The 26,191-nt window shown below is 37.4% G+C and overlaps 1 protein-coding gene across 4 annotated transcripts in view; it reads right to left on the bottom strand.

Moving 5' to 3' along the window:
- Positions 1-20,383, bottom strand: part of MYT1L (myelin transcription factor 1 like) — a 130,694-nt gene extending 110,311 nt beyond the window's left edge. For all 4 annotated transcript variants that reach the window (XM_072857792.1, XM_072857793.1, XM_072857790.1 and 1 more), the window contains exons 1-3: positions 20,329-20,383; positions 20,113-20,146; positions 19,750-19,812 (exon numbers count right to left, since the gene is read on the bottom strand). In XM_072857792.1, coding sequence (XP_072713893.1) covers positions 19,750-19,812; positions 20,113-20,146; positions 20,329-20,383 — 152 coding nt within the window. The remainder of the gene's footprint in view (positions 1-19,749; positions 19,813-20,112; positions 20,147-20,328) is intronic.
- Positions 20,384-26,191: the final 5,808 nt, after the last annotated feature.

Below are 26,191 nucleotides of genomic sequence, written 5' to 3'. Positions count from 1 at the left end.
GCAACCATTGCATTGCCAAGCATTACAGCATCTAAGGCCACTTACAGAATGACTGCCCTCACCCCTGTCTTCTCAGTTGGAGTTAGGCACTAATCCAGAGTCAGTGCTTTGGAAAATCTGTGTTCCCATCCACGTTTTACATGCTTAAATATTTTTGTAGAAGTGGGCCCAAACTACTATGTTATTATCTATTTAAACTATAATTAAAAGTAACAAATACCTTTTAAAATACAATAAACTCCTCTCTACAGTTCTGCTGTATTTCAGACTTTCCCACGAGCTTCTGCTTCTGGTTCAATTAATCAGATTATTATAAGCAGGAAGTGCTTTCATGTGTGCAGTGTCAAAACACACCATCTTTATTTCATTTATTTGTACCGAATAGAAGTTGACTTTTCAGATTAGGTATGTATACAACAGTATTTCAGTTCAGTGAAAGCTATTAATTTACCTGAACAGGTACAAGCTTGACCGATAGGAATGAGGGAAATGTAGAGCATTCTATCCCTTTTTTCCTTCTGGAGTTTCAAATATTTGTGTAGTGCATTATGGAACAGTAAGAAAAATTACAAAAGTGCCCAGAAGCATGCTGGATCTCAAAAGGTAAAGGTAGAAGATGTGATATTTTCTTCACATAGCTTTAAAAGCCAACTTGATCCTTTTGCACTTCAGAGCCCTTTTAAACACATGAATAGCCACAAACATACCGCAGATCTACTCATGTGTATAGCATTGAACTAAATAAGCTCTAAAAAAAGTTGGTGTCTTTAAAAAACAGCATTGCAAAAAGGAGTTAGGAGTAACAAATAACATGAGAATAGAATGATGTGCCAGAAGTAAATGATTGAGCTCAAAACTTAAGTATTTTTTTTCAGAAATTCAAGTATTGAAATATGTATTTTTAAACAAAATAAAGCAGACTAGATTTGATGTAGTCAATACAGTCACAGTAACTTAAGTAAAAGTGAGAATCTTTTATTTAATTGGATGTTATACATCTCCAGTGTGAAGCACCTCCCCACCCCGATTCACTGGGACTCCAAACTGGTGTACCTGAACCCTGTGATGAACAGTGGCAAATTTACTGGCTAATCTGCCCTCTGGCTGGCAAGATCATTTCACCCATCACCAAAGTCTCTGCTCTTGGGACCTGACAACTGAAAGGAAACTTTCAGTTTTGCAGTAATTAACCCATTTAACCAATAAGTTTATTTAATTGGTTGAATCCCATAGCTGTTCAGGCACAGTGATGTATTTCTAGGTGTTGTACAAATACACAGGAAGAATCTCAGCCCTGGAGAGCTCATTTAAAGCAAGATGTAAAAAATAAATGTTACAAATGATGAGACTACAAACTTATCTGGCAGCACAGGTTAGCAAAGTACATGCCCTGCAGTTGTACATTATTCAAAAGTATTTATGTAAATAAATCAATATAATATCTCATTGCCCCATGACTTACGATGTCATGGATAGGGTTCATCTCTCACCTACCCTAGGCGTCTAAAACCTATGTCTATACATGTCAAGTTACGCTTCCTTCATAAGTCAATGCAGAGAAACTGGAACCTCCTGGGAGGCAATTCATCCCACCTTTCTTAGACACTTCACCTATCTCTCCACTGACAATAAAGGGAGTTAATGGTGATTAACTTGTATTTCTACCACTAAGGAATCTGATAAAAGTAAGAGAAATCCAAGCCTTTTTCTTTTTTTTTTTTTTTTATATTGTATGTCCATCCCCAACAAAGATAGTACTTATCAGATTTTAAAACCACGCATCACAATACTTTCATAAAGAGAAAACCAAAACCCTGCTTCTTTCCTTTCCACAGCTGCTATATCACCTAACATGAATCATTTTCCTCCCTATCACTTCACTATCTTTTCAAGACTACCTGCACGACCCAATGTCAGACAAATGCTGTAGTTGCACTCTAATCTTAGGATGGCAAATAATACCCAACTTAACTGTGCGTTCAAGAGCCGGAAGCCAGAATTGATTATGTCTTGTTGCCAGACCCTTGAATACAGGGATTGATCAAAGACACTAGGATAGTGCAAAGAGCACAGGTTTAATGACTCATATTGATTCATTAGATGAAATGCATATAATCAAGTTTTGCTAAGTGGCTATTGATTCTGCACATTTCGATGTTGATTTAGATGTAACCCAGACATGTAAAAATGGGAACATGCAAAGCCAGTGACCATTTCTGCACTAACTCAAAGAACATTGACTTCTGCACTAACTCAGAATCACAGAATCACAGAATCGTTTAGGTTGGAAAAGACCTTTAAGATCATCGAGTCCAACCATTAACCTAACACTACCAAGACCACCAATATACCATGTCCCTAAGCACCTCATCCAAACGTCTTTTAAATACTTCCAGGGATGGCGACTCAACCACTTCCCTGGGCAGCCTGTTCCAATGCTTGATAACCCTTTCAGTGAAGTAAAATTTCCTAATATCCACTCTAAACCTCCCCTGGCACAACTTGAGGCCATTTCCTCTTGTCCTATCACTTGTTACCTGGGAGAAGAGACCGACCCCCACCTCTCTACAACCTCCTTTCAGGTAGTTGTAGAGAGCGATAAGGTCTCCCCTCAGCCTCTTTTTCTCCAGGCTAAACAACCCCAGTTCCCTCAGCTGCTCCTCACAGGACTTCTGCTCTAGACCCTTCACCAGCTTTGTTGCCCTTCTCTGGACACGCTCCAGCACCTCAATGTCTCTCTTGTAGTGAGGGGCCCAAAACTGAACACAGTATTCCAGGTGCAGCCTCACCAGTGCCGAGTACAGGGGCACAATCACTTCCCTAGTCCTGCTGGCCACACTATTTTTGATACAAGCCAGGATGCCATTGGTTTTCTTGGCCACCTGGGCACACTGCTGGCTCATATTCAGGTGGCTGTCAACCAACACCCCCAGGTCCGTCTCTGCCAGGCAGCTTTCCAACCACTCTTCCCCAAGCCTGTAGCGTTGCATGGGGTTGCTGTGGCCCAAGTGCAGGACCTTGCACTTGGCCTTGTTGAACCTCATACAACTGACCTCGGCCCATCGATCCAGCCTGTCCAGGTCCCTCTGCAGAGCCTTCCTACCCTCAAGCAGATCAACACTCCCGCACAACTTGGTGTCATCTGCAAAATTCCTGAGGGTGCACTCGATCCCTTCATCCAGATCATTGATAAAGATATTAAACAGAACTGGCCCCAACACAGAGCCCTGGGGAACACCACTTGTGACTGGCAAAATCCAGCAAAAACTCAAAATCCTGAAGTCCACATTCAGAAATCTAAACTGAAAGAAAAAACACTGGGAAGGCCCCCTATTTTTCCACATACAGACAAAAATGAGGTTGGCTACACTGAGCTAAATCAAAGCAGTATCTAGAGCTGCCAAGATGCCCACATTTGTGTGTATCCTGTGTTTTCAGCCTCAGTGGTAATGACAACTCTGTTTACAGGTAGAGGGCAGGGCAGTTTCCAATTATTTTTTTTTTCATGATAACACAATATCATAAAATGGGAAAAATTCACAATCATTCACCAATTTGAAAGGGTTAGAATATGCTACAAGAGTGCATCTATCAGTTACAAAACATCTTTGCACAGTCACAATGTTTGAGTCTTGGACATGATATGAAATCTTTCTATTCCAATATTTTAAATGTAATTGCTTTTAAGCAATTCAGCATGCTAAGTTCAAGTATTCAAAAAGCAAGGGAAATAAACTGCTGGAAATCAAAGGCGATTCATGTAGTTATACTGTCAATCATTTAACAACACGGCTAGATACGTATTAGTAGAATCAACACCCTTAGACACAGACTCGATAGATCATATTTAACAACAACAGAGCAGGTCAAACTATCATTCTAGCATGTACTTAAGTATTGAGTAATAGAGTACACTGTCATTTTATCGTATCTCTAATGTAGGGCTACTATAATGAGACTATCAGCTACTGATTCCCATCATGAATACTCTTTCCATCATCTCTACATAGATACACAATAGCACTGGCTCCCAGCTTAATTTTAACTAAGAAAGATATATGGCACAGAATTAAGAAATACGATACACCAATTTTCCTGTAACTATAGCAATAAGTATCTTACTTGATCCAAAAAGCTAATGACTACAGACTATAACCAATGGAAAGGAGTAATACTGTGGAGCAGCCTTCTAACACAAGACTGTCATCAGTAAACATCTGAAATTACAGAAAAAAATGACAAAACCAAAGTGATACAAGCTGCAACCACTTCAGTGCTTATGTACTGGATTCTCACCTCCAGCATAAGCTACAGGATACCGTTCTTTGTCTTGCATGGTTGGTTAGGAGTCATTCAAGTGTAAAATATTCTAAATTCCGGTTGTTAGAGGATTGAGATGTTTAAATCTTCCTATTTTGAAAAAAGGCAAAAAGATTGTGCCTTTCCATAACACAGAGAAAACATGATTATACTAAAACAGAATAGAAATGACAGCATTCTCCCTACGTTACTGTATTATGGACCTGCGGCTAGAATTGGTCTCTTGGTAAAAATGTTAACCATTATTAATATGCATTTAGCAAACATTATTACGAAGGAACTGAAAGTTTATCCTCCATATTAATTTTCTTAGGGGCTCTGCACAAAAAAGGTTACCATAAAAATCTGTTTAACATAAAGAGGATTTCTAAAATATCTTTATCTTTATACCTCCTTGAGCCTAATTTCTAGGACAAAATTTTGATACTAGCTGTTGTGCCTGCCAGTTTACTACTGCAATCAAAGTTATAAGCACAAACTTATAACCAAGACTTTATGTTCTTTGCTCTAATGGACACAGCTATTTTAGTATTATGTAATTTTCAACAGTCATTAGAGTCCGTGTTAGCAGTTCCTATCAGAGATGCACTAGAGCAATCTGGGGTTCTAGACCCACACAATTCTCCTGCCCAAACTTTTGCTCAGTGTGGCAGTAATGGGGCACATCCTTTAAGAGACACAAATATAATGGCATATGTTTTTCCACCCCATGCAAGTACAAGGCAGGTATTGTCGATCATTATTCTCCCCCTGAGAAAATGCTGCTGCACAACCCCTGCCCCCTGCCATGACTTACACCCTGAAAGGTGTATATTTGCTTGTGCTAATAATCTACCAAACTAGTCTCCTACTGCAAGCACATAGAAGTTGCTTTGTTGTAATATCAGGGGGTCTTGCAGGTGGTATTTCCACTAAGATACAAGCTCACCTATCATAAAGATATTGGTTCATGCTGTTGGCAGACTCAAAGGACAAAACTGTATCTCTGAATGTTCTGTTCATTTTTTTTTTCACCTTTTTTTTTCATGATTAGAAGAATTAGAAATACTCCAGTCTAAAAATGAAAGCTTACCTACTGGCTTAATCGCATGACTCCAAAAGCCAGATGTCTAGATAAGGGCCTAAATGGCTTTGCCTTAATCTGGCCTTTTTTTATCTATCTGATGAAAGGAAGGATTCCTGTTCAGGAAAAGAAAAAAAAAAAAAAATCTAACTGAATTCCATCACATTCTAGTCCAGAATAGTGAGGCTCCAATTTGACTCATATCACAATTAAAAAAAAAAAATACTACGGTATATAATGTTGCTTTTTATAGCTGACAGTGAGTTCTATTAGACTGTAGAAGAGTCTCTGAAGGAAAATGAAAATAGCCTCCTAAGGGAGTGGAAGCCCCACACAGCATGATTTAAATGTGGCAGCTGGGTTGTGGGTGGAAATGGCGTTTCCATTGAAAATCTGCTGCCAATATACCTCCTATGGCTAGATTTCACAGGGAAATGTGGCAGTTATCCCTCTCTGAAGTTCAGCTGCTCAGTTTTAAAGATGCACAGACAGGAAAGGTAGCAAGGGTCAATGACTGCATAGAGAAAGGTCCAGAATTATGTACTGTCCAAGGACCAAAGGGTTAAATTGGGAAATGGCTGGAAGTGTGTAACAGGAAGATAGGAAGAAGAGGAAGAGATTCTTTAGTTTAATAAGATGAAAGGCAACTTTTTAGAAAGTGTATGCCACTTCAAAGACTACTTTTAATTTTCTGAATAGTTTGAGGCATTCGATGCTTAACACTTACGTCTCATTGAAAGTCAGTTAGCAATGTGTTAGTCACTTTTAAAAATGGTCCCTATATATGTGGGGCACAGATCTATAATGGGAATAGTTGTGGCAACATTAAATGTCATCACACTTAACTTTAAAGTACTTAAGTTTAGATGACTATGTTCCTTAGTGAATAAATTGCCCAATGCGAATATGTAGGTATATAAGCATGGGAGTCACTATAGCAAGCATGTTGACTGTGGTACATCTACGCTAAGAAATATGAAGTACCATGAAATGAACTTCCAAAATAACTTCTCTCTTTCTTGTTGACGTCTGCATCTACTTGCAGCTCTGACTTAGGTATCATCTTAAAAATATGACTCATAATCCAAGAAGAGACTTTCCGATGCAGGTACAAAAATCATGCCTGTAGTATGGATGGCTACTTTATTGTTCTCCATTTTTATACAGGCAGCGTGGTACTGTTCTCTGCCTTTTTTTTTTAACAACTCAGGTTGAAACAGTTGTCAAAAAAATGGAAGACCCTTTATTTTTTTTTCCTTTTTTTTGGAACCAAATCAACCTGTTGACTTCAAATCTGGTTTCTCTAGAGGAGTCCTTTAATCATCAAACTAGCTTTTTTCTCTCTTTCTCTGTTCTCTATAGAAAACCTCACACTCCTTTCTGTCCACATGCCTGGCTTCAACAGCTGGGACAGAAGGCAGCCTCATTCTAGTCAGTTTTTGCCTGTCATCCTTTTGGTATGGCTCTGGCTTGGGAATTAACAATGTGCTTGGGCCCACTCAGGCTGATGGAGAAACCGAAGCAGTATGTTGCTTCCTGAGGTAGCATTCTCATTGCTGGCCCAGGATGTACCACTATCACAAAATCTTTCAGTCAAAGGGGACGTGACTGCTGTGCTGTCTATAGAAATCAGAGCTGTCCCTGCATGTTAGTGTGAGCAGAGAATGCCTGCTGTCCCTACTGGATCAGAGGGTGCTGGTATAAGTACACACGCAGTCTGCAAATCTCAGAAAGCACTGAGCAGCACAGCTTAGCTAAGCTGGCAGCACCTCTGGGCATACATAAATAGGTTTTCTATTACAAGTTTGATCAACTACAGACTCGGGACTTTTGTGGATCCTTCTCTTGAAGTTCAGTACCTAAGCTCTATTTAAGTTGTGCTCTAGTAGCTTGTGCTTATATTCTGGTTTATGTGACTAAATTATTTTTGTGAAAATCACAGATGCAGAAATTTAATGGTGGAAAACATTTTTGCCTCATTCTCTAATTAACAGGCTAATGTACTAACCAGAAGGTGGGCCAGGTATCAGAAATCATTTTAGTGTCCGTAATACCTAGAAGGTTTTGAAGGTAGGGATGATAAGCTGCATAGGTATGACGCCACTTCAAATTATCTGATACCATGCAAAGTTATATTGTAACGTAGCCAGCAGGTAAATCTTTCCTGACTCTTCACCAGATTATTCTAAATTTTCTTACAGCTTAAAAAATAGGGAGTTTGGTATCATCTCTGTTTTTCAGACCAGCCAAGGAATTTTCGTCTTCCTGGGGAGTTGTTGTTTTTTTTTTACAGACTTCTAGAGCAACATAATTACAAACTGCCCTGGTGTAAGAGGAATGAAATTCTATTCCTGCTACATAAGAGATCAGTTTAATCCATAGTATACATTAAAAAAAAAAAAAAAAAAGAATAAAAATTGCTACTAGGAAATCTAAACTAACCATGACTCTGTTGTGGTTCTGTTGTGGTTCTACCTAAGCTGTCCACTAGACTGTGATTTCTAAATCTGACTGACTGATATAATTTTCAATGAACAATCAAAATTATAGTAGATAGAAAAAGCTAAATGTCTTCTCTGTTTTACAATTTTGCTTAAATGCTGACATTTTAAATAAGTGGTTCCACTTTTAGTCAATGCCATTTTAACTGTTCAGTCCTTCCTCCTACGTCCTTTTAATGACATAACTGGAAGCAGCAAGGTTGACTGCTAAGATATGAAGTTAACACAGTAGTCAGAAATTATTTGCATTCTTTCTAAAATGATATTTGTTTTATAATTCTGACTCAGTTTCTGCGTCCATCTTTCCCTGTGATCTCTTTAGGTCTCACAAGCTAAGCAAAGCCAGGCCATGTCAGTTCTGAGTATGTCAGTATTTCCAAGGAACACCCAGGTGCTGCAGAGACAGTACTATGACTCAGAAAGTAGTACACTTTCCTTGCCAGTAGCACTGAAACAAATTCTTACCTCGCCATTGTGGAAGGGACAGAAGACTGTAAAGCTGGTAATACCTTATGTCACATGGAATTAAAAAGAGCTAAGTGTCTGTGTTTTAAGAACTAGAAATGTTAATTCCAAAGCCCTACTCAAAATAAAGTCATGCAATTACATTCTGTCAGAATTATTCCTACATTTTCAGACAGATGAACAATCTTTTATTTTTTTTCACTTTCCATCCCAAATGCTTATGCACTATAAATGTGCGCTGGTAAAAAGTTGCTATGACCAGTCTTGTGAGTCAATGTGCTATTGTGAATGTATTACATCATAAGCAATATGACCTTTGGTGTAATTTGAAATCAAATACTTAACATCACAAAATGCACAGAGTCTACTGTGTGAAATGTTTTAAAATTAACAGTTGAAAAAGCTTTATGAGCATAAAATACAGTTACCCCAGTAAACTGGCTGCAGAGCAGCCATCCATCTTGCTGGGACGTCGCATCTTCTACTTCCTTTCACAAAGTATGTGATATCCAGAGAATCCTCTGAGAAATAGGTTTCAAAACCAGCTTTTTTGTTTGGTGGCTAGTGACATGCAAACATCTATAAGACTCATGTCAGAGAATACTCATCATATATGTCATCATATATGACGTATCCTCTTGTTTGAGATGACTGTTTGCTTGTCCCCTTCTCCTGAAGTAGTCCTTACGGTTACTAAGAACCAACAAACTGTTAATCTTCATTGATCATCCTAGAATAAACCATACCCAAGCAAGACCTACATTAAACAGTATATTAGTAATTCTAGCACATTATTCTTATTGTCCCTGCAAATACTCAATAACAAGAAATCATTTGCTAATCTTTGTATAAATGAACTTTTAATATAAGAAGGATGGTCTAAAGCAAAAGGCACTGGAGTAGAATTCAGAGGCATGACTCAACTTCTGGCTGTGACACAAATTTCTTGTGTGGTAGCAGAGAGTCACGAACTGCTAGTTTACCAAGGGAGTGAATGCATTACAGCTCTCAGTTTCTATGCATAGCTGCACAGTGAAATTCTAACATCCAAGTGAGGTATGTCTGCTCCTCTTCTAATACCTAGGGACATGTAGGCACTTAACACACAGCAGAATTTAGATGCTGCAATCAGGACTGGAGGAAGGTATTTTCTGTAGTGGGGGATTTCCGCTCCTGGAATTAATCACCTTAAGCCTTCTTTGTTCTTACAGGAACAGAGATTAGCTCAGTCTTTTCACTAGGAGATGGTCAGAGGAGGAATCGAGATCCCAGCCTTAGCTATTATCTAATCTAGACCATACAGAAACGTGAGAAATTTGTGTTTAATATCCTCTTTTGCCAGGGGTAACTGAAGCTTCATTTTACACCTCTCAGAAGACCGCTTGCTCATGAGGTTTTACAGTAATCTGGGTTGAGAGTGCCCACTTCTCTAATACTTCATGCAAAAAAACCATCTACATGTTCTTTGCTACTGGTGAAGGATTCATTCCATTCCTCTCTAAAAATGAGTGTCTGTCTTCTATATGAAGTGCTAATGCTGGGACTGGAAGTAAGATTCTTCTCTCTCCAAGTGACTGCCCAAAGTTACAAAACTATATCCTTCCCTCTTCCTTTCGGATATATTATTGTCCATAAAATAAGAACAGATCAAGAAAAGAGAATACAAGCATCCTGACATCTTAACTTCTTTGTAGTCAGTGCAAGTTCCCAAAAGATAGGAGAAACGTGTCCTAACTCCTATTGACAAAGAATAAAATAGTGGGTGAGTGCCACATTTGTATAGATCACAAACTGGAGGACTTTAAAAATACTTGCTACACTGAAACAAGCAGGTAAGAGATTAGAGATGTCCTAACTATGCTACATACTTAGTATGACATAGGTATCAAGGTGCCCAAATAAATGTTTCCTGGCAGAACACTAGAAATTTGGGCAAGCTTAATGTTAAAACTACAGTTTTACTTTGACTTCAGAGTTAGACACAAAATAAGGGAGGGATGATGAGGGTCCACCCTTTGGACTGGGTGACTTAAAGCAGAAGTCAAATGCATGCCAGTTTTTAGCTCCAGACTTTATTCTGAACACCTATTCCCCGTCCACAAAGTATAGGTAAGATTTTCTCCTGGAGACATTATGAGGGTGAAAAACAGTAGCAGGTGCATATCACTGGTGAATTTCTTTCACAAGTATCAGCTGGACAGAAAGCATTCATCCACTACTTGTTCATCCAATTTAGTGGCCTGCTCATCACTTTAGATAAAAAAAATGGATGGCAGAGAAATCTGTCCCAGCCCCAGGGAACTGAACTTAAAAAAGCTGTTTTAAATGGCTGGTATTGGCATTTAAAGCCAATCATATCCTGTCCTGTCTCATTTGGCTTTATAGTATTACAAATTTTATCATAAATCATAGATTTAAGACACAGGCCTAACTTCAGTCACAGGAATATTTTCTCTTAGGCATTATACCCCTTCTCTACTCTTCCATGCATACTTACGGTATGGTGCCGCTGGTTCTTGCAAATAATGAAAGGACACTAGGTTCTGCAATCCCTTTTCATGTAATCAGTAAGCTTCAAGATTTTCTTGGGAAGGTGATTCAGGTGAGTATCCAGGAAACTAACTTGGTAGGTCCACTCATCTGGTGGAAGTTATCACTGTTTACAGTATCCTAAGCTGTATAGTGCTGAGGATGTCTTCAGGAGCTATTTATCACCTGGGCATTTGATTCTGTACTGTGTGTGGATGTATTTATTTAGATTTATTATTGGCATCAAAGATGGCTCAGGAGTACCTCTTCTCTCCCTGTCCTGAGCTGACACCACTAGAAGCAGTACTTCATATCAACCACTAATAAGAAGTGATGTCTTTGAAAGGGCTGTCTCAACTTATTGAAAAACTTCTGTATAAGTCTAAAGACACATCATAGTGTATTTTTAGGGGAAAAAAAACCCCCACCAAACTATTCTTTTTTCTCTTTTTTCCTACAACCTTGTTTTTGTTTTCTCACTTCATAACTTTTTTGTGCCTCATTTCTCTCTTATTTCTCCATATAAATCTATGTGGATTTTTCTGCTAGCGTGGTCTAGTCATTTAGAACATGCAGAAGGAAGATGGACCTTGGTTTCTGGTTCCTTCATATTTGAGTTGGTTTCTTGTTTTCTTCATATTCTTTTGCTAGCCCAGGTAATACTTAGGGTGCCTGATCTCATAAAATATGCATATTTGAAAGAAAAAGATAATTACAACTTTATTTATTTTTTACTTACGTGATTTCCCCTGCCCTTTTTTTTGATTATTCTAGCAGAGTACAGGTAATTTTCACTGAGGTGGAGAGTAAGGTGGAGGGCAACACTAGTCTCTGACAGCATGGGTGCCACCTATGAATAAAACTTTTTCAAATTAATCTATGTTATTTGTGTTGGCATGGCCAACACAACTGGAGCAAGGAGTAAGATGGGGTTCCCTGTCTATCCAGCTGCCAGTATTCACTAGTAAATTCTCCTGTCTCCAAAGCCCTGACTTGGAGGCTCCAATCCACAGGCCGTTTTTCAACTGCACACAGAGTAGTTATGCTGCTGCTCAGAAGAACTGTTGGTAGGAGGATGTGGGCAGCTCCATATTACCCTAAACCCAGTGCGCAATGTTGCTCGTGGCTTTTCTGGTTTAGTGTAAGGCTAATAACCATGACTGCATTATCACTAAAATACACTTAATAAATAAGATATCTTAAATACTCCCATCTTTTTAAACCTCAGAATCAATACTTTTACAGAAATGTTGTAGAAATAATTCACAAAATATGAAACAGGGGAACTAGAGTTGACTCTAAATGTAAAATTGTCTTATCACTACAAATCAGTTAATTTTGCTCTATCCTCCAGAAAAATGTTTTGATCCAAAAAGCCTTTCTAACCTTGAAATATAAGGTTAGACTTCCTCTGACATCAATGGTCATTTAACAGATCTTTATTTAAATACCAGATAAATATCAGAGACAGAGTTCTGTGCCCCATGTTTGTAATAATCCCCCATATATGCTTCTACCTTTACATCTTAAGATGCCTGAAATTCTCTTTCTGTTTACAAGTGGGGAAACAGAGGCACAGGGAGATGAAATGTCTTGCCCATCATGTGCGAATCAACTCTGTAGATGCTCTTTTCCATTATGAAAAGCACAAATTATTCAACCTCAAACAATTTATTTCTCTCCTAAGAGAACACAATGTTCTCAGCAAAGCTACCAGGCCAACCAAATAAATTTCCCATAGGCAAAGGAAAAATGTGTATAGCTACTTCCAGGATCTTGTTGGGAAATTATCTCCCCACTATTACTGGATGTTCTGTTCTTTCTTTCTTTCTTTCTTTTTTGTTTGTTTGGTTGGTTTTTTTAAATTTTCTTTCCCATACTTTCTGCATGGTCTTCACTTATTTTGTGGCTGATAGCAACATCTCCAGACAGATCCTTCCACAGAAAACACTGTGGCTGTAAGTGGACTGCTGCATGAGTAATATGACCAGGACCTGCCATTTGAAAGAAAATGAGCATATCATTTCAGCAACATACAAGCCTGGGGACCCACTGCAGAAAGCGCATCCCTAATCTGCTGTTTGCTATTGCTGCACAGTTGGGTCGGCACTCTCCATGCTTCTGCCTCTGATTTTATTTTTTTCCCCCCTTTATTAGGCTAGTACTCCTTGCACATGCAGATCCTGCAACTTGCTGCCACTGAGATTGCTATTCCCAGTCCAGATGGTGGTAGGACGAATTGAACTGTGGTTCCTTCGTGTAGTCACCTCTAGACAATGGCCACTAGCATGCAGAGCCACACGCCAATTGCTGGTGTATACTTGGCTGACGTTTCAGACCCAACTTCGCACCTTTCTAATCATTAATCAACAATCAGACAAAGGATATATTGCTGAATCCAGACAGCAGCCAATACAGACCTCTAATACATTATGGATTCTCTGTCAGCACATTTATTTATTGTTTGCAGTGTTCTGTTTGAAAATCCCTATGCTCTTTCACTTATTTTATTTATTTATTTACTTATTTCTCTTTAGCTGGATTTCACAAAGCAGTGAAGCTTCATTTATTAACATTTTTTACAAACCCTTAATGGCGGATTACTTTATATAAAATACATTTATATTATTATTCTTGGTTTTTACCACAACTTACCAAAATCTTTAGCAAATATACCATTAAATGAAATAGAATTAAATTGTATAGGCAGTGTCAGAGTACAGTTTTTCCTCAGGTAAATATCCTGTGAATCATTTTATCATTATTTAACTCTTTAATAAAGGTTGACTGTCAGCTTAGAGACAAATAAATATACATTAGTCTATACTTCTAGCATTCAGTGAGATTTTTCACAGTATCATAAAAGCAAGCAACAATAAGGACCTCACTGTTCTGTGTTTAGGCTTTAACACAAATGCATCAGTGGACCTCGGATTCTGCACAGCGTGCAACCATGCTCTGCTATCAAATTAATGTTAAAATATGTATGTCCTGGCTTCTGATTTATAATATCGTTGACAAATAGTAAAAAGGACAGGCATGCCATAAAGTTTATGGATGGAGTGATGGCATGCACAATGATGTCTCATAAAGAATAAAGGGGGAAAAGTTATTTATTCTTGTGGATTCAAGAACTAAAATACAGATAGACTGGCTGCGTGCACAGAATTTTTCATAAATATCCCACAGTGCACCCTGTTGTACAGCAGCCATACATTAATTAGAGCATTCAGCAGACACTGCAATGTGTTACACTCACCCAAGTGAATCTTCATTTTTCACATGCAGGGCCTTACTAATTAAAATCAGCTTTGCAATTAAATGTGGAAAATTGTGTTAAACTTTCAAGCGTGGTTTAGAAAAAATATATTTATTTTTAGGGTATTTTATTTTGATGCAAATGAATTCTCCATCAAAGTGAGACCAGTAAAAGGGAGGTATGAGGATTTCTCTTTTTTGTATTATAGATGCTCCTCTCAGTTGCAAGTTGCAATGCTCCACTATCTCTCTGCCAGTACCTGGCCCTGTTCCAATGCTTTTAGTGAGTGCTATCTGTCAAGGCATGAATAATACAGCCCCTAGGCTGTCGGCAGAATCCAAATGAGGCATACATCAGGAAGCAAGCACTCGACTTTAGCTCCAGAACATGCTCCTGTGAAGACAAGCAATTATTCACCCACGGCTGCAGCCATGGCAATCAAACTGGTGGGTGAAAAGGTATATGAAATGAAAAAATTTGAATAAGAAATATGGCACAACAAGCCACAGAAATTCAGTAATTTTCTAATGAGAGAGAAGCATTTGAGTTTTTTAATTTCGAAGCTTGGGAGCCTGAATTATTTCACTCACTCTGTTCTAAAATATAGATGACTAAACTACAGTATATAATACCAGGGCAATACAAGGCTATGTGGGCCTTTTCCTAATCAAAACAGGAATGCTAAACTCTAAGATATTTATAAATTCAGATAAATCTGTGGTATGAAGTGACAAGTCTCATGCTTAAAAATTAAAAGATGGTCAAAAATTTTATCCGTATGATGTAATAGGAACAGAGACAACCTAGTAAAGCAACAAAGAACTGTCTGATATCAAGAAATTTGGTGGAAAATTAAAATATGATATATTTTCTAAGGTTAGGGGAAATTCATACATTATAGATCCCAACATCATTTTATGATCCCTCTTCATTTTTGAGCTTCTTTTTGAAGACATTGTATCAGTGATTAATGAAAAAAAAAATCCCTTACAAATGCAACATGAACTGAAGAAAAGGCATGCAAAATTCCTCGGTAGATGAAATGTTTAAGTTGGTCTATTTCATCTGAATTCTTATTTTCAGCAATCAAATTGAAATTCATGATAGAGTAAGAGGTCTATCAGTACTTACATTTTAAATCCAAAGGGTTTATCATTTGGCCTTAACAATTCATCTTTCACTGAAATTTGATGCATATTGTTTCAGACTAAGATTGTGTTTTGCTTTGATTTCTTAATAATGGCTTTATCTGCTTTCAAATAAGCACTGATATATGCATTAAAAGAATCCTAAATGAATATACATAGTGCCACACTACCAGCTTAAGATTCTTTTTAGGGCTCTTATTTGTTAGAATGTGTTTCTTTCTGAAGCATGTGGTATTTGGCAAGTGATTAATCCATTACAGAATCTAATTGCTTTTGTTTCTTGATAAAAAAATTAAACCATGATGTTAAGAAGCTTTTAAAATAGGCCATTGCATGTCATCAGTATTTTTTTAATGGAATCTAGTTAGGATTTTTATGATGTGTCTACATACCTATTTAAGAGGCAAACCATAGGCATCTATTTGCTATATGATGTGTTTAAAAAAAAATGCTAAATGCATAGCAACACAGTAGGGTGTAATATTTCTAAAACCATAATTCACATCTACTCAGTAAATAACATGTAAGTAACATGTAAGTAACAGCTTGCGCTCAGTTACTCTAGAGTAGCTATGGGATTTGCACCTACAGAACTTAGACTAGAAACTGGATTTGCTTTTACATTTAAATTTGTATACATATAATGTGAATACTGTTGTCTTTAAAGCTGATTAATTAAACTGGCAAAGTTCCTATTAATTGCAATGAAAGAACACTCGAATCTATGTTTTTCTTCAGATGCTTAGCCGATAGACATCCTGAAAACACAGTTCTGGGAACACGCTCCTGGTGTGGTTTGAGTATACCCAGATGGGTTGTTCACAGCTAAAAGTATTCAAGGATCTGGACCAAGCTTATTGCTCAAAACTAATTTACAGCTCTGAAAGTATAAGAGTACTGTTCATTATTGTGCTGCTATGTACAATGGACCTGAAGAGCTACCAAGTGAATAAAATAAACAGTATCAGGAACATGGCCCAGGGAGAGGCTTGGGTTTTCACTCCTAAGATTTGAATTCTCTTCTTGTCTCCACCACTATCTGAATGTGTCTATGGCTTATTTTTTGGTTTTGTTTTTGTTTTCAGATCTTTCACAACCTTTGTTTTTCTTTTTATTTTTTAGGACCTGGTACTACAAAGATACGTGCATTTCTTTAACTGCATGGTCTGTGAGTAGTTCAGTTGGCCTCAGCTGCCTGGAAACATAAAAAACAGGTACTGAAGTCCTATCTGTGTAAACTCTAACATCTAGGCACTGCCTCATGCTGTGCATCATAGACAGTTCTAGAGGGTCCATGACAGCTTTGGGTTTCTAGGTATTACTAAAAAAAAAAAAAAAAAAAAAAAGAGATAAGTCTGGTCTGAAGAAGGTAGACACACCACCTAACTTTGGGCACTTACCCTCAGTGCCCAAACTGGGATGCTAATCTTTCTGAACTTTCTATGCAGTCACTGGAGAGAGGTGCTTTCACCAAATTAGAGATCCTAGCATGCTGCCCTAAAGTGCCCTGCAGAGAAGCTTGTCCATCTTAGCTGTCTATTAGCATGCCCAACTAACAAGCTAAAATTAAGCACCAAACTTAAGAGCTGAGAGCAAAGTACTAAGTCACGCAAGGTTTCACTTCAAACTAAGATTTGACACAATGAAAAAATCAAAAAGATGGCAATGATACAACAAGCTGTTACCACTGTTACCCTAACAAGTACCAGCCTTGTGTTTTCATATACCTCAAAGGAAACATCAGTGACATATAAGGCCTCTTTGTTTTCTTAGCTAACCCTAACATTGCAGCTCTTTCATAATTAAAAATACAATTGGGGTACAAAACATATGATAAAACTCTCCTTTAACTTCTACCTGATATTTTATCAGCAGAACATTTCATTCCCTGAATCTGTCTGAAAATTTGAAAGGATCTCTTTATTTCAGTTCAAGTTTAATGTAGTATCTGAACATGATTTTCACTGTCACATTGGTATTACAAGGATAAAATTACAATGAAAAAAAACCCTGAAATTCCAGAGACTTAAACATGTTATAGAAGGAATAGAATTCTGGAGAGCTCTGACTACATCTAGTGGAAGCAAATACATTTTATTCCTAATAATGAGTCGGTCTGGTATTGTGAATGGAAAGGTCTTAACCTCATTAAAATGCTTTGTAGTTCTAAACAGAATTGAGTTAGGCATCAGCTGAGATATGCTATTCCCTGAACACATCAAATTTTTAAGACAGTCTGATTTCCTTGGAAGAAATGTTTGAGAGTCTTTCCCAGCCAAATAGCAAAATAGAAAAAAAGAAAAAGATAAATTCCTTCAGATTCTTTCAAAAATTTAAATTTGTCCAACTAGGTGTTGGTTGGACTAGATAAAAAAATTACTGCTCTTTTAGAAAATAGATACATACGTTGTAAACCTCAACAAAGAACTTTGTGGTTTTACATTAAATAAGACATATATTGGTTAAATGTATTTTGATTAGTGGATTGGCAATCAGGGTGACAAGAAAACATAAAAAACCCACAAATTCTTTAGCCAGTAGAAAAAAAAGGAATTTTTGATGTATTTCCAATTTTTATTCTTTGCGCATCCACCCAAAATTTCATTTAATTAACAGCTCTGAGATTCAGTCTGTTCGTGTACTGACATACCAGAATCATGTCAAGAAAGCAAAATATGGAATAAACATTTCAAAACTGCATGTAATCTTTCCAAACCTCACATCTATTCCTTCCTCCTCCCCCAAAAGGGTGATTTTACACAAACACAGACACATAGATCAAAGTTAGAGCAATTCAGAAGAAAAGTCAGATTTTTTTTAAGCTAAAGAGTTTCTTTCTGTATGTTTCAAGACTTTTGTTTTTGAAATCTGCATGCAAATCCCACAAAGTGTAAAGAAATGTACCTAGTTACAATCTTGTAACTAGAAAGGACATTATAATCACGTCATTTAACTGTTGACTGCTCGTGAAATTTCTGAGGGAAAAAAAGGATTTGGTGCCGTTCATTAATTACTGATGAGGCTTGTATTTACATGAAGAAAATGGACAAAAGAAAACCATGGTTTAAAATGAGAAATCCCCAGTGAATTTAAGAAGAATTATTTAAGAAGAATTTAAGAAGAATGATTTTGGTTACTTTTCCTAAGTCAGTGTTCCAATCTAACCAAATCCTTCAAACAACCACAAAAACATTACTGCCTTTATGAGTGAAAAAAAGATTAGGAAAAGAAATTTGAATATAATTCTTTTATGGTTTATATTGTTTAAATGTAATTCAAAAGAATTTTAATATCACGCATATCTTTTTTCTTGTTCTAATTTTGAAAGTATTTTCTGGACTTGTCCCTAAGCTTAATTCACTGTCAAGAAAAAAGGCACGTGAGTGGACTGAGTGGCACTGAGTCGACTGACATATCACTGTTTGATATCTTTTCCTGTTTCAAATAAATGCCTTAACCACAAATGTATAATTTCAATTTAATTCATAAAAAACATATGTCCTCACTACAATGCAATTATCAGATTTGGTGTGAGATATGTGTTCTTATAAACACCACAAGTGCTTTAAAACCTGAAAAAGTCAAGAATGAAAAATATCTTAACAGTTTCAGGAGAATTTATCATTGGTTTGAACACCTCCCTCTACTCAGAAGAGAGATGGCCAAAACATCAGCCATTTTATCTCCTACAACAGGCTGCTGTATAAAACACATGAAATGAAATGCACAGCACATGAGAAAAATTTATGTATTCTAGAGCTGTTAAATTTTCAAAATATTGAACCTGAAATTCATGGACAAATGATTCAGGAAATGAATGTTTTTATACAGATGTACAACACTATTGAACATTGACATTGCAGACACAGAAATGTAAAGACTGAGCTCTAAATTAATTTGAACCACATGTAGTATGTGTAACATATGCTACCTTGATATATTATTAACAATAGACAGCTAAAAACATTTTCTTAAAAGGGATGTCTCCACATATCATGGTTTAGAAACTGAAGTAAAGGTATTTATAACTATAATATAACATTTGAACTTAATAAGACTAAAGTCTTATTATCACTGATTTGTCTTAGGCTTTGACCTTTGAATCTAACCTGATCATTGAACTTAAAATGTTCAAAGGCTCATTTTCATTCAGTTATAAAATACATTAAATAACAGAAGTCATACTGGCACCAATATGTCAGTAGGGTCAAATTTTAATTTGCAACACATGAGGAAGAGAACTGTATGCAAAAATTGAGAGAAGATTGACAATGAGAACAAGTTTCCTCAGCAAAAATGTGAATTAGATTTTGTGTGACATTCAGAAAGAAAAAAAAAGTGGATCTGAATGGCTTCTAGAATGTCCAATTGCTAATTTTTATCATTGTTTGGTTTATCAAGGTCATGCCAGCTAACTTGTTTACTAAATCTCTTCACTAAATTATGAAAAATTACAGATATTACCTTCTGTGCCTTGCATATTTGCCACTAACATGACCACTGCCATCACAGCCAGGCGTGGGACAGCTGCAAAAGAGAGAGAATTAATTATATAGGTGCTGGTGTGCTGCAGAAAGATTATACTAAAAGCAGGCAGTAGGTATTACAGAGATGGAGGGCAACAAAGACAGAAAGAGAAATCAAATAACTGAACAGAAAAAAAAAAGAGGGGATGCTTTTTATTAGCAAGTCTTGAGGGAATTAATTTCATCAGTGCAGCAGGGCATGAGCAAACCACCAATGAACTTGAAAGTGCATTATACCCATTAAAAGGCATGAATTTTCTAAATTGCTAATGGGGATACATTTTATACTCAGAGCACTAACCTGAACAGCTCTTGTATGGCTGGTTCCACGGGAACTGCAGAGAGATGGAAAATATATAAAAATTTATCATCTATTACAAGTACCCCTCTTCTACAGAAAATTACCAGAAAGGTTGTGTAAAAGCAAGGGTCAGAATGAATCGTGCAAAGAGATTCTGGAGGATGAAGGTCACCCTGAGCAGGGGCCTTGAGTGATTTACTGAAGCAAGAGACGTACCTCGAACACCTTTGGAGCGTGTGCGATGGCGCTTCTCGTCTGCATCCACCTCCATCTGGGAATAGATTAGCAGGCAGTCAATGTTCTTATCCTGCATGCACAGACTATCAATGCACAGACTGATACAGTCTCTCAAACAATTTATTGACACTATTTTAATTCCATTTTATCCTGGAAGGGAAAGTCCACCTTACAGGGGATTTTTAGGATCTTTATGTTTATTTAAAAACAGAAAATGCGGTAATTTCTGCTTTAATCAGTCCCTTTGCATGCCCTGCTTTCATAGCAAATTGTGTGCAACGAAGTGCTGGTTCCTCTTTTCGAAGGGATATTTCTGACATAAACCCCTGATTACTTCCATTTATTTTGAAACAAGGATTCAATAGATTTCTATACAATTTAAAACTAAAGGCAAGGGGTCGCACACCATAGGTTGCTTTCTAACCAAACGCTTTGCAGTGGGAAAGAGAGGAAGGAATAATGACTGAAAAGGAGATAAAGAATCATCATTGGAACTTCAAAGATTTCATGTTATTTAATAAGGCATTACGACCTTTGCCAATGTGTTTCATTGTTTAAATGTGTTTTTCAAGTTTCAGGAATGGGCTCACTTGCTACATATGGTGAAATCTTTACCTTCATTTTATAAATGAAGCATGCCTATCTGATGTAGCTTTCTATGCAGTAATAAATATACAGCAATCTTAAATATTTACCAGACAGGGGCATGGCTGCAGATTAGATCTCGGAAAGTATCATAAACACTGATCTATAGTAGTTACCCTAGGGCCACATGGTTTCCTCTGATCTTCCATGTACTATTGTCACTAGACTTTCAAAGCTAGACTGCATAGGCTAGCTGGAGTTTACAATTTTGTACAACACAAGCAGATTGCACTGAACTATGTTGAGAAGACTGTGTCAGGGAAAATACACACAGTATGTGTATCATCAGCTCCTTTGGATGTGGAAGAATGGGATGGCAAGATGGATCTGCAGTGGTTCATACATAGAGATGATATTGTAAAGGTCAGGGAACACAGAAATTGACCACAGGGCTCTAGTTCCCCCAGAAAAAAAAAAAAAATCACTGGTTTATAGCAATATCCTTGGATTGATATCTGGTAAGAATGTTGCATATCCCATGCAAAAACATGGAAACGGGTCCAAGTGACTTGCAGTTAACCCTTTAATCACCTAGCTTTCTTTGGTCAGTACCTTAACACAAATGATGTGGGAAGTAACTAACAAGGAAGAAGTCATGGGGTGCTTTTACAGAGCTCCCTCAACTCATTACATCAGGACAGTCAGCCCACAAAATTTGTGGGTGACAGGGATTTGGTGGAAAGAAAGGGCCACTCTCACAAGGCTCTGTGCTACTGATGTAGTTCTGCTTCTTGGTAGTCACCATCTGGTTCATGGTAGTGTGATTTATTCCACACTAAAGGCTAAAGGGATGCTCTTCTAAAATAAACAGGTATGACGAAAGCTAATACAGCACCAGCCTCTATTAGTGGGCTTCAGTGCAGTCGTCTGATGGGGACCTTTGCATCACTTTGAGTGGGTTTCATTTTAAAATTAAGACACCTACATATAGCTGTGTGCATATACATTAGGAGCATAAGCTTCCATCATCTTCAACCAATGCTGCTATCTGACATACCGTAAGGTATCCCATCAAGCCTTTAATTGCCAGACCAGAAAGGTACAGAAGGGTACAGGCAGGTCCTCTGTTATATCTGCCAGACCTATGTAGATGTTTCAGGTATCCTCTGGCATCAGAAATGGTACCAGCTGCCTATGCTTAGGCAACTGAATTTATCCCTAGTTAACATAGCCACCGGAGTTTGAGGAACAGTTCCTCTGATCAGCTACTAGGTGTTACTTCAGGCTGGACAGAATCAGTCTCTAGGCACCTTTGCCCATACTGTCTAGCTCTCCATTGACTATACCATGAGATACCTGGCATATCTGCAGATACCTACTACAGGCACCTAAGCTGAATTTTAAACTTTAACCCATCCACAGTGTCTATCCTACACCTTGGGTTCATACCCTGGCTGACTTCTCAGCTCCTAAGATTTGACATGCATCTGAAGCTTTTCAAGTTGCCATATCAAAGCACAGAACAGCATCTCAGGAATATAAAAATTACCCACTAGATGATGATATTCTTTTCATTTTACTAATAAGAAAACCGTACATTGTGCTATTCTGTAACTCCTGCAATGTGTAATGACTTGACAGGAGACCAGAAGTGGAGTTACTTGATCTTCAGCCTAGTATGTTTCTTAAAAAGTTTGAAAAACATTATCTAGCACCATTTCTCACTACTGAAAAATCTGCTGAAAGAACTATTATGAACTTAACCTGGAAATGCTGCCCCAGTTGTTATGATAGTCTGTGTAAATTTAGAAGGGGCAAACTACAAAACAGATTTGCCTGTCTTTCTGAACCAAAGTAAGCACTTCAATTCAAGAATGCTGTGAGTACATTTTTAACTACACTGACAGGCAAAGAAGAAATCACTAAGGTGGAAAAGCCCCTATAGGATCCACACAATCCAGATCCAGAAGCAGGTCAAAGAAGTGAAAAAAGATTTTAAAAGCTGCAGGCATGCAGTGTTATTTTAAATTTTTCTTGTGTATCCTACATAGCCTGCTGCTTCTCCAGAAAGGCAGAGATCTACCTGTCTTTGTCTGTGACATAGATGCCCTGTCATATATGGCAACGTGTGTCTTGGATGCTCTATGACACATCAAACAACAGCAGGTGCCTATGTTTAGCCAATGGAATCTTGCTTTGACTTTATTTATATGCTCACTCACAGATCTTCAAGACTTTGTCTGTCATGTCAAACCTTCAGCCTTCATCCCTCCACATATTCAATGTTCAATGCTGGGAGCAAGCAATTTCCTGAAATTCTACGAGACGCACATTGGTTCTGTGAAAGGATGGTCACCTGCCAGCCTACCATAGCAGTCCCCAGATGCACTCCTGGCATTTCTGTGGCCAGGAACAGAATTCTGCTCCCGAGGCCATTAATCTCGCACAAAAACGGACTTCCTCCCCAATTTTCACATGCAGAGAAAGGAAATGTGGACCTTAGTGACTCACAAGGAGTTCACATCAGTAGTCCTACTTTATTCATGACCTTTACATTACAGTTCTGCAGAATACTGAGTCACCGTTCCAGAAGAGAATGTATGGACATCAAGGACAGGCTGGCTAGAGTTAGTTTTAGCCTGGGATCTAAGAGGAGACACCTAAAAGATTATGTATGAAAGCAAAGAGCAAGGCACCAGGAGCAGGAAGAGAAGAAATTCTTAACCTGGCTACCAAAAGAAGGTCTAGACATGAATATGGAGAGGTCTAAGTTCTTAATTCTGAGAAAAAAAAAAAGGGGTCTTGGTAGAAATTAAACCTGGTAAGTCATAATTAAAAATAATCAAATTATTGGATATGCCTTACTTAGGGTTGATGGGCAGAGAGAGGTAGAGCTAGCAACTCTGTATCACCATTATGTGCATTTGTGTTATCGAACACTTAGAGAAACAAGACCATGAATAGTTATAGATCAGTGCTCTAACTTTATTACTTAGATGGGGTACAAGAGAAGATCTGTTATATAGGAAGGTATGTTGAAGACAAGATGGGGTACAAGAGAAGGTCTGTTATATTGAAAGGTATGTTGAAGACAACCAAATAGGACACAAAACAGGTTGAGTATTTTCTCCAGCATTGGAAAAAAATGGAAAGGAAAAAGATCTGTGTTGCAGTGAAGGATTCTTATGGGGTGGTAGATGAATGCTATAACCACAGGAGTATCCTTGAAATTTCTAAAAATTATGTCCGATAAATTTCTCATGTAAGAAATTATTTAACCAGATGAAGGAAATTCAACACTAAATCTCACTTTCCTGGGTAAAAATGAAAAAAAGCCCTGTGTGGTCACCCACATGCAGGCAATTAAGACTTGTTATGTCTTAATGTACAGAATCTGATCCCACTAACTAATACACACATGCACACACAAACACAAGGTGCTTTAAAAGTGTCAGTATACGAAAGCTGGAAATAAGCATGAGCCAAACTGAGTAGAAGAAAATCTTTTAACATAAAATGACTATTATTAGGAGCAGTTGAAAAATACTTCATTTAATATTTTTTAAAAAGGTGCATAATGACATTGGAAGGATTCACTAACAAAAAGAAAAGGAAAAAGAGAAAGGTAATAACCCCTCCTCAACAATGCAAACCTTAAAAAACCACCTTGTAGCTCATGAGGATTAAAAAATAATTCATATGCATGTATACACATGTAGAGCAGTTTACTAGTAAACATAAACTATTGATAAGGAGAACTAAAAAATCAGTGAAAATCAAATGTTGAATGGGAAACATGGTAATAATAAGAAATTACTTAAATATATTTGGAAGAAAGTATTTTTTTTATTATTTGAAGATAATTAATAGCTAGTATTAATAACCAACAAGTAATTTTTTAAAAAGTTAAAAAAGCAGTCATTTCTTATTTTAAAATCAAAGTCCCAGACAACATTTACCCCCCAAAATTAACATAGCCTGATAGTTCTCCAAGAGATTGCTGTTGATATGTAACAATCCTGGAACACTTGGGAAATGCTGGAGAACTGAAAAAAAAATTCTGAAAAAATTGTACTTGTAAGTGTTTGAATTAATCTTTACTAAGTGCTGAGAGGATGGTGTGGCTCACTAAGTTAATCTTCCTGACGTTGACCCTTAGTAACATCATACAAAAGCTGATATGGGATACAAGACGATGATGTAATTAGCACCAGTCAACACTTTATCATGGAAAATCTGTAGTCAAAAACACTTGAAAGTGCTCTTTGATGACACTTTAAAATTTGCCGATAAAGGTAGCTATGTTAGGACATCGTATACTTAGACACCTTTTAAACATTTTGCTTTCTCTTACTGAACATTCAGACAATAAAACAAGCACTTCATAAAATCAGCGTATTTATAATGGTTAACAAATATTTCTCCAGAAAAAAATGTTTTGTATAAAAATTATTTTCTTTACAAAAATAATTGTAAAAATTTTTTAAAAATATATTTAATAAGAGTCTTTCTACTATAATCCCACATGTATATGTTTTAGCCCTATAATATTCAGTACCTTCACCAGTACTCTGGAAAATTATACACTACTGAAATACGCAGATACACAGAAATTAATGGAGTGATAAACTATGTTGGAGACAGGCCAGTTACATATACTGGCCTGAGTCGTTTGGCAGATTTGACTTATCTGAAGAACGTGCCAATTCCAAGGTCCTGTACCTATGAACAAATAATGTGGGCTATGCTTGAAAGACCAAAGGTCATAATCTGTAAGGCAATAACTGTGAAGAGGATCTGGACAGCCAGATGAGCACAAGCGATTTCTGTGCTGCTGTAGCTGAAGGGCAGAATGTGATCCGTAGCTGCACAACCTTTAAGGCTGTATTAATTTTCCAGAAAACCACTGCGGTATTCGGATATGGTCAGTAACTTCTAACAATAGAGGGCAAGTTTTTGTCAGGACCTTAACTATTTTTCCGGTAGCTTGCCCAACACCCTGTTGGAGACTTCATGTTTTTACAGTATATAGATTTAAGGCTATGAGTGTCATCATAGACTTAGCTGAGACTAAGCTCCCAAAAGTTTCACAGTCAGCACTGCTCTCCCTATCTCTAGATATGCTCACATATCTACCATATGGGCTTCCTCAAGGCTGCCAACTGTGAGGGATCCAGAGCTTTAGGCTCCTTTCCAGGACAAATGGCGATTTTTGCTCTCTCGTGGGAAGGTAATTCAGCATTTCCTTCCCTTGCAG

The sequence above is a fragment of the Ciconia boyciana genome, chromosome 3 (assembly GCF_034638445.1).
Source record: "Ciconia boyciana chromosome 3, ASM3463844v1, whole genome shotgun sequence".
Lineage (NCBI taxonomy): Eukaryota > Metazoa > Chordata > Aves > Ciconiiformes > Ciconiidae > Ciconia > Ciconia boyciana.
Note: the sequence above shows the minus strand (reverse complement) of the source record. Positions and strands in the feature narration are given on the sequence as shown.